This window comes from Podarcis raffonei, chromosome 15 (assembly GCF_027172205.1).
Source record: "Podarcis raffonei isolate rPodRaf1 chromosome 15, rPodRaf1.pri, whole genome shotgun sequence".
Classification (NCBI taxonomy): domain Eukaryota; kingdom Metazoa; phylum Chordata; class Lepidosauria; order Squamata; family Lacertidae; genus Podarcis; species Podarcis raffonei.
This window is the reverse complement of record NC_070616.1, coordinates 11,544,964-11,554,791: the sequence shown is the minus strand read 5'-3', so window position 1 is coordinate 11,554,791 and position 9,828 is coordinate 11,544,964. Positions and strand designations below refer to the sequence as shown.

At 46.6% G+C, this 9,828-nt stretch overlaps 1 protein-coding gene across 1 annotated transcript; it reads right to left on the bottom strand.

Annotated features, from left to right (window-relative positions):
- Nucleotides 1-763: 763 nt before the first annotated feature.
- On the bottom strand, nucleotides 764-9,828 carry RFC2 (replication factor C subunit 2). Its single transcript, XM_053366995.1, has 11 exons — nucleotides 9,674-9,828; nucleotides 8,944-9,013; nucleotides 8,611-8,652; nucleotides 7,418-7,524; nucleotides 6,760-6,861; nucleotides 5,249-5,349; nucleotides 4,080-4,237; nucleotides 2,931-2,996; nucleotides 2,605-2,685; nucleotides 2,230-2,343; nucleotides 764-1,078 (listed from the first exon to the last, which is right to left on the bottom strand). Exons 1-11 carry the CDS (start codon nucleotides 9,787-9,789, stop codon nucleotides 968-970), a joined length of 1,068 nt encoding a protein of 355 aa, XP_053222970.1. The 5' UTR covers nucleotides 9,790-9,828; the 3' UTR covers nucleotides 764-967.

Genomic DNA, 9,828 nt, shown 5'->3' with positions numbered 1-9,828 from the left:
CCCCCCACTGAACCACTGGCTTGTATTCAATGCAAAAGATCTTCCCCCTGCAGGCATGGGTCAAACTGTTCCAACAAAGGAAAAATGTTCCTTTGGGGCATCTGATTTCACTGTGGTATCACCTGATTAACAGCTAGCTGTATCCTGTTCTCCATGATCCAGATGTGACCAGCGAGGCAGTCAAGTTTGCTGACAATATCAAATTGCTTGGGGTGTTTAAAACAACAACAACAAAAGGATTATGTGACCAGGTCTACATCTATTCCCAGGAGCAATGTTAAAGATATTCCTCCAACTACTAAAGATCAGCAGATGCTTCAAATGCACTGAGTGCTTTTTTAAAAGGGCATTATGAACAGTGTTTCCCAAACTTGGGTCTCTGGCTGTTTTTGGACTACAACTCCCATCATCCCTAGCTAGCAGGACCAGTGGTCAGGGATGATGGGAACTGTAGTCCAAAAACAGACCCAAGTTTGGGAAACCCTGATGTAGAAGGTTAACTGAGCAAACACCCTTCATGAGAAGATAATGTGCTACCCAGATCCTTAAAAACGGTATCATCATCGGCCTCCACAGTCACTGTGTTCATGGAAGACAATCTTACTCGGCTAAGAGTGATCACCAAAGAAGAAAACATCATTTTTATACTTGTATACCACCCTTCAGCCATAGATCTCAGAGCAGTAAAGGTGAGGGAAAATTTTAAAAGGCACCTGCTTTTACTGATTGTGGTAATCTTATCAATACAGTGAAATGAAAGGTCTTCAGCTTTATATCAAACTTTATTTCGGTCCGAAGTGGTAAAAATAATAATAAATCCCTACAACTCACATGTGTTCACACAAACATTTTTGACAACTGTATCCAAATCACCAAGTGCAACTCCAAATGCCCACACCTGTTATACAAACAGGTTGGTTCACTTGCAGTTTTCCCTCCTCACAAGGTCCATCTCTCATCCATGGCTTCAGCTCGCTGTAGGAACCGCTGTTTTCTGACAAAGCCGGGCTAGCAGTCCTGCCATCTGTAAGAGCGAGTTGACTCCTTCCGCTATCTTCATGTGTGTATAGCCGATTTCCTAACCATACAAAAATACATTTAAGATCCAGCTAGTCCACCTTTTTTTTCCCTCTGCTGAGAGAAAACACAGAACTCTGAGACACATGCAAGAAAATATGGTTGAAAGAGCACCTCTGGGCTCACACATATCCTTAAGCCAAGACCTCAAGATCAAGGGCCTTTTTTTGCAGCTGGAAAAGGACACCACTTTCTGAGAACCTCCACATTCATTAAGGGAAAAATAAAAAAGGTTTTAGCCCTCCTGGTGGAAAGATCTTACAAGTGTGTGAGGAAATGCCTGTGGACATCTCAGAAGCTGGGAGGGGAGGGAGGCAGCTTCGGTTTCCTGATTAACTTTTGTATCTCTGCACTAAGAGATGCCAAATAAGAGCATCTTGGTCAAGCTGCCCAATTTACTGTTTGTGATATAAATCTGAGATGTTCATTCCGCTTATTTCAGAGAGGACTGCACTGACTATTTGCATGGTCTGCTGCGGGGACAGACTTAGAGAAGCAAGTCTCTGCATGTGCATGTGTGATGAGGTTATCCCAGATAAGAACGTGAGACGAGCTTGCTGTTTCAGGCCAATGGTCCATCTCGACCAGCAGCCTGTTCTAAAGGTGGAAACCCACAATTGGGACCCGAGCTCAGCAGCACTCTCCCCACCTGCAATTCCTATTAACTGGTATTCAGAGGCATCCTGACAGTCTTATCTTCCATGAATTTGTCTTTTAAAGCCACCCAAGGTGGTGTCCTCCACTGCCACTTGGTTGCAGAAAATCCCATCATTTAACTATGTGCTGCATGAAGTACTTTCTTTTGTCTATACTAGCGTTTCCCAAACTTGGGTCTCCGGCTGTTTCGGACTACAATTCCCATCATCCCTGGCCACTGGTCGTGCTAGCTAGGAATTATGGGAGTTGTAGTCCAAAAACAGCTGGAGAGCAGGAAACACAGATCTATACTAAATCTTCCAATGCTTCACAGGATGTTCGCAAGTTCTCTGGTGTTATGAACGGGGGAGAAAGCCTTCTTTGTTCACTATGTTCACACCTTCCATAATGTTGTGTGCAGAAACTGAGCCTCGAACATGCAAGTGCTAAGCAGATTCCTCTCACAATCTCATGGCTGGACATCTCAATACTATGGCTTACAGAGGCAGAACCAACCTTGATGAATTCCAGCTTCAAATACTCGGCCATCTGGTATGTTTTGCACACTCTGAAGATGTTGCCGATGATGTCTTCAGCAGAATAGCCAAGCCTCCACAAGTGTGACAGGATCTGGAACAGGAAGGAGTACGAGTCAAGTTTTTTTAAAAAAATACATATTGCTAACATATTTTTTTATCCTCATTTCTTAGCAGCAGTTTGACGATATAGATTAAAAGCAATATAATCAGCAAATGTGCAAAAACAGAAGTAGAGGCAGGATCTCAATCCATGACCACTGCTCTCTCGACTGGCTCTGTGTCATGACTGCGCAGAATATGATATATCTATAGGATGGGGTGGCAAGAGCTTGAATGCTCCCCTTGAACTCACCTTGTATGCTTCATCGATATTGGCGCTGATGCAGTGGCCAATCATCTCCTTCACCAGCAAAGGGTGGGGCTCATCACACACCTGTGGAAAGAAGAATCCAGCTAGCCAACGGAGAGGTTCAATGACTTGAGAATAAACCAACCGGGCAAGAAGGCATTCCAAGCAAGCTTCTGAACTGCACAAGTCCCTCTGGCCCTGGAAAAGCCACAGGACCAACTACACCCTGTCCTCTCTTCTATGCAGGTCTTGAAAAACACAGGAGCCCTGCTGACTCTCCTTTGCATCTGGTCAGGCTAAAGAGAGAAGGAGAAAACACTTTTGCTGACCTTGAACACGTTCTCACTGTTGACAAAGCCAAATCCAGAATGGGTAGACTGCAAGTTGTTCAGCGCCTGTTTCAAAAAGAGAGTTTTTAAAAAATGAACTTAAGTGATGGAGATCTTCCAAGTTATTCAGTACTCTTTGTCTGGCAAAACGAAAGGCTGGTGTGTTCCTGAAGTATATAATGTTTGGCTCTCCTGCATGCATGAGCAAACTGCAGTTGTGTGCAAGGTCAAGCAGACTCCACCCCCCCAAAAAAAACACCAGCTTTCTGCTCATGTGAGGGTTGGCCTGATGGATTCCCCTTCTTTATAGCATGGGTTTTGGCCATCAAGGCCTTCTGGATCGTTCTGCAAAGATTTGACTGCAGGTTCCACTCATGCTCCATTTGCTAATCAGAATGGGATAGCTGGATTGAAGTTGTTTGTGACCCTGTCATCCATTGCTCACGGAACATTAAAGTCCCAGTCCCTTGGCAGAAGCGGTCAGGGTCCACATACTGGTGGTAGGTGGGGCCAAAGTGTGTGTGTGTGTGTTCACATGCGCACATACAGAGCTTGGCTTCCACTCTGTGTGCATGGAAATGCAGCAAGCTGCCAACGGTGAAAGAGAGTGGGCTGACAAGGGAGCTGGCAAGGGTTGCTGCACTCCATGACTGGCTCTCTGAACTTCCCTGTCTGCCAGCCTGCCTCTGGTCTCTCATTCTCCTCGCCCTCCAAGAGATGCCAAAGGATGACAGAAAATGCAGAAGCTCAGGAAGCCACTTGTGGATGGGGTGCAGCGGCTCGTGTGTCATCAGGGGGTGTGGCCTGGGAAGGACCTCTGCAGTTTGGATTCAGAGGCTTGGAGTTCCCCATTGCACCCCCCACTTTAGAGTGGGGCTGACATAAAAGTCGCAGAGGTTTAGATCAGTTGCTTTTTGGCAACAAGGAGTTCTCTGTGGTTTTGGCAACATCGCAAGCCCAGCCGCACTACCCTGTCTGCAGCGGAGACCACAAGCTCTCTGCAGAATGTCTGTTCCCTCCGGCTACGGCCAGAGCTTGGTTTCCTCGAACCGTGGGGCCTCGGAAACTGACAGCTGCAAAGCCACCACTGCTTAGTTAATAACATGAAACAGAAAAGCTGTGGAAGGATGGTTTCGATTCTGTGCTCACCTGCCTCATGTCCCCCTGGGCCGTGAAGATAATGGCTTCTAGCCCGTCGTCTGTATATTGCACGTTCTCCTTCTCGACAATTTTCATCAGCCTGGCAAGAATTTGAGCGTCCGTCAGCTTGGTGTAGCGGAGCACCGCACAGCGAGACTGGATGGGTTCTGGTGGGGGACAAACAGAGGGAGAAAGGACAGGTGAGATCCTGCCTTTCGGGGGCCTAGGAAACTTCCTTAAAACAACCAGACTGAAGGTTCACCCACACCAGCGGTGGGGAACTGAATGTGGCCAGGAGGCTCCATCCTTACCTACCTACCCTGGCAGGTCAAGTTTGACAGGTGGGGTGCAGCCAGTCACCTGTCGATCACCTGACATCACAATGCTGTTGGATGACCTGTTTTCTTTTGCCCACACGCCCTGAGATGGGGAAAGGCTTTGCGGGAGCCACTGGTCACAGTGGCACTTGTGCAGGGGCGTAGCTAGCCGCTCAGGTGCTGGGTGCGGCACACGCGTCCTGCAGCCGGGGGCAGGGTAAGCCTCCCAAGGGGGCGGGGCACACTGCGTGGAGCCTCTCCACCGCCTCCCCCTCAGCTGTAGGGCAGATGTCCCACGCTGCTGTTTCAGGCAGGGGGAGCCTGCAGACGCCCAAGCCACCATGTCACTCCCAGGAGAGACGCGTGGTTTGGGCATGCTGCAGGCCCCACATTAAGTGCCGGCCCCTGTGGTGTGGCACCCAGTGCCAGCCATGTTTCGTTATGTTTGTTGACTGAATTAAAAAGTTTTGTGAGCCCAATTTTTTAAAAAATTATTTTTTAAAAAACTCATACTTTTGTCATTTTGTCACCCCCCCTCAGTGATGACACCTGGGGTGGCCCGCACCCCCCGTCCTCCGCCACTGCACTTGTGAAGGCGAATTCTCAGCCCTACCTGCAGATCAGGTCACCATGATTATGCACATATAGCAGGTAAGAGGGCCAAGGCCGAGAGTGTGTGTGGTTTGCCTAAGGTATCTGAGCGAGTTTACACCCAAGGTGAGATGTGAACTAACTTCCTGATTCTGTCTTAGCTTCTACGCTATGCGAGACGAAAGCTGCACAAAAGAGGGGAGGCAGTATGTGGTGTGAACTATTGAAACAGATCTATGCCACCTACCCCAGTAGGCTGAAAGCTCTTACCTATTATTTTATCAGAAGCATTACAAGCAAGAGCAAAGCGAGTTGTTTTGGAATAAATTTCCATCGTCCGTCTCAGGGCTTGCTGGGCTCCATCTGTCATGCTAGTTGGGGATGTGGGGAGAAACGTAAGATAATTTAAGTCACAGAAGCTTGCCAGAATGTGTCAGTTTTGTAAATAATAATAATAATAATAATAATAATAATAATAATAATAATAATAGATTACTTGAACCCCGCCCATCTGACTGGGTTTTCCTAGCCACTCTGGAGAGCTTCCATTAGATTATAACAGAACACAGTGAAACATCAAACATTAAAAACTTCCCTAAACAGGGCTGCCTTCAGATGTCTTCTAAAAGTCAGATAGTTGTTTATTTCCTTAACATCTGATGGAAGGACGTTCCACAGGGCGGGCACCACCACCGAGAAGGCCCTCTGCCTGGTTCCCTGTAACTTCACTTATCGCAGGGAGGGAACCACCAGAAGGCACTCAGAGAAGTATCTCAGTGTCTGGGCTGGATGATGGGGGTGGGGATGCTCCTTCAGGTAAACAGGCCTGAGGCTGTTTAGGGCTTTAAAGGTCAAGCACCAGCACTTTGAATTGTGCTTCGAAATGTACTAGGAGCCAATGTAGGCCTTTCAGGACTGGTGTTATATGGTCTCGGCAGCTGTTCCCAGTCACCATTCTGGCAGCTGTATTCTGGATTAATTGCCGTTTCTACTTATCTATCAGAGATTGTAGCAATGAAATTCAAATTGTTTCTGCAACACGGGAGCTTCCCCTAAAACTCTTTCCTGTTCTCTTCTACTGTATAATCTTTTATTCCACCAGACACCCAGCTCATAAACAATGTGTTCCCTGGCAGTAAGTCAGAATTTCAAGCCACTTACTATGTTCAGACATCACCAGAAGTTTTGGGATTTTCCCTAGTTAGGGTCTCTCTCTCTCTCTCGTTTTGGAAACTCTGGGGTTCCCCAAGCCTGCTGATACCTCCTTCCTGTGTGCGAATCATGCCATATAAACACTCTGAGAATGAGCTTGCCCTTAGAATATGGGATACGAGATAATGACAAGTAAATAACCCTTTGAGCCTGCTGTTTGCTGCTACTGTTCCCTGCAATGCCTCTTGCACAGGGATGAAACCCCAACTAGAATATGTTGTGATGCTTCAGCAGAGTGCAAGTTGGTGCCAAGCAACACAACAGTGTGAGAAGGGGAGGAGTGGCGGCATGGTTCTCTCAAGTTATTTCAGCACTATGAGATAAGTAGCGTTGATCTTTCTCATGACTCGGAGAGGCAGGCAGCCCTTTAAACACACGAGAACTTACGCAAAGAGAGTCAAATGTGGTGCAGAGGTTTGGAACAGTTGTGGGCAATCTTTGGCCCTCCAGATGCTGCCAAAATCCAACACCTGCTGGTCAGGCCTGCTCAGGCTGACGGGAGTCATAGTTCAGCAGCATCTGAGTGCCAAAGGTTCCTCACACCTGGTTTAGAAGAAAGATTCGTGCACCTGTCAGCTTCATCCAATATGATGATTTTATGCCGGCCTTTTGGAAGCGTCACCTTCTGCTGAGCAAACATCTTGATTTTGTTCCTCACAACATCAATGCCTCTGGAAGAAGGAGGTCCAATTATTATTTAATTGTGGGTCACAGACAGCAAGTTTTATGGGGGAGAAACTATTTTCTTTAAAAAAGAAATGAAACAAAGAATGAGAAAAATGCCATCTCCTTTCAGTTTTTGGTGCAGAAAAGCTACAGCTCCAAAGAGATCAAGAAGGCACTGAGGGGGGGAGAAGTTCTGTTGCACAAGTCCGTGCATAACTGGAACAGTGGATACAACCCTTAGATTTGTTTTCAACTAAGGAGGCCTGCCAAGGTGGGCAAGGGCCCAAAAGCCTGCTGTGGGGTTTACTCAGAAATCCAAAAGACTTTGGGCAAGGCTTCGAGGAAGCAGCAGTGTAGGGTGTAGGAGGGGAAATCATGTCAGAATTACACAAATACACACTGGACCAGAGCATAAAAATAAAAAAAAACAAAGCCAACAGCACACAGAGATGATTGAGGACACAGAGACAGCACTTCCTCTGGAATCTGCCAACAACTTTGTGTTGCTTCATGGCAAAGCCAGGCATGACCCAATTCCCACTGGAATCCTTTTGGACTTGCCTGTCATTTGATGCATTCAGCTCCAGGACAGCTTCTTTCAATGCAGGCCCAAGAAGGGCACGTGCCAGACAGAGGATGCTGGTGGTTTTCCCAGTTCCTGGAGGACCCTTCCAACACAAGAAAGATTGCCCAAAGATTTAGCCAACTCTTTCTCTCCCTCTCCCTCTTTCTCTCTCTCACACACTCATGTTCAAAACAACCTGACCTTTAGGAATTCCAACATTTAAAACATTTGTATATCATCACCTTTCATATAAAGAAGTCCCCAGGTTGGTTTACACATTTAAAATAGAATACAAAGATCACAATAAAAGAAGCCAGCTAATAAGTGTCAGTAAGTGTTAAAATGCTCCTGATGTGTAAAATACAAAGGCAAATACAATGCAGAACACCTAAAAAATAGTAACATGCCCTGTGGGACAGCCGCCTATCAGATGTCAAGGAGATAAATAACTATACAACTTTAGAAGACATCTTAAGGCAGCTCTGTATAGGGAAGCATTTAATGTCTGAAGTTTTATTGTGTTTTTATATCTGTTGGAAGCCTCCCAGAGTGGCTGGGGCAACCCAGTCAGATGGACAGGGTACAAATAATAAAATTACAATTATTAGCCTCCCCAGGGTGGGCATTCCATAATCTTCCACTGTCCCTTAGGTATCACAGGCTTCATCTCCAGCAGAAAGAAGGGCATCAACAGATGATCTAAGATGATGATGATGATGATTAACAGGTAATCTAAGCATACAGGGAGTTTCCCATCAGAGATGAGAACAGAATGCAAGATACTGATAGGTAGTCCAATACTGTCCACAGAGGGCATACTGATTATCTGCTGCTTTAGAGATAACTCCCACCCCACTCTTAGATGCTCAGAACCCAGGCCACAAAACCATGATTGGTTGTAAAGTGGCTTGTAAGGTCTCAGAATTGCAAGGCAGGATTTTATATATATCTATATATCTATCTCAACCCTGTCTTCATTGACCCAACTAACTTCTATTTGGAGTAAACCTATTGCAATTAATGAACCTAAGTTAGCCATGTCCATTAATTTCAATGAGTCTACTCTGTGTGTGACCCATGTTGGATTGTGCGTAATGACTCTATTTTTAAGCCTTCATCGGGTTTGAGATTAAATTTTCAATTGGGAAGATCTGCAAGAAGGCATTCCATTGATCTGATCGATACTCACTGCGATAATAATATTTGGGACATTTCCTTCCCTTGCAAAGACCTGGGGAGGGAAAGAGAGAAAAGGGGATGACTAGGTTACCGGGAAATAGATAAAAATGGATAAGTAATGAATGATGGGCCATTGGCCTGATCTTAAACAACTTAACTGCTAGAGTAGGGGTGTTCCCTTGTCTGCCAGCACCCAGCAGGTTGGGGGTGAGGTGGCGGCAGGAAGCAAAGCTCTGTAGGCTTTGGGGGGGTTATTTACAAGACAGACAAACTGCATTCCTGAGAAAGCTCACTTACGGAAACTCAAAAGTGGGATCTTTGTTACAGCAAAGCTGTCTCATACCTCCAGTCTGCTGACCGTGTCTTCATTCCCAACAATTTCAGACAGCTTTACAGGTCTGTATTTTTCAACCCTGTGTCAAAAAAATTCATGAGACACATTAAGCCTCTCCCTTGTATAAAAGACCAGAAGAAAACAAACCCAACTGAGGAGTAAGTCTCAAAGTGAAGGCTTAGCGAAGATTTCTTAAAAGGGGAAATGCTTTCAGCTTAGTATGAATTAAAGCACAGGGCGTCAGTTGGAGAAGTTACCCCATGCCAGCGCACCCCAAAAACTTTAGTTGAGATCCCTGCACTGCAAGGGGTTGGACTAGATGACCCTGTGGTCCCTTCCTTCCAACTCTATGAACTTTACACCTCCCCCCAAAAAAACTATAATTCTAACCCCCTCCCAGCAACGCTGCTCCAACCAGTTTTATGCTCCCCGACCCACACACTATGGCCACCCCAAAACGATACCCCTACAACTACTTGCATGCCAAATATATGCCCCCCAAGAGCTAAATATATATGCTCCCCCAAAACCAGCCTTACAGCCCCCAAGCGATGGTCCCTGACGCCCTCCAATCAATCTTTATGTCCCCCAGGTAATACCCTTCCAAAAAGCTTTATGTTCTTCTATTTGAACTCTACCCGCCCCGGACAATGCTGCTCCCCTTCAGCTGCCATTATTACACATTATGGGGCTCCCTGCAACTCTCTCTTTTGGGGGGGGTCTCATTTCTCTTTCTCACCAGGGCAATTCATAAGTGCCGCTCCCTGCGGAGGAAGAGGCGGCGGCGCCTCCCCGAGGCTTCTCCTCTTGCAGAGGCTTCTCAGGCCCGGCCACCTCCATGGCAACCGCCGCCATGTTCGCTTCCCGCCGAAAAGCCCGCTGGCCCCGCCCCCC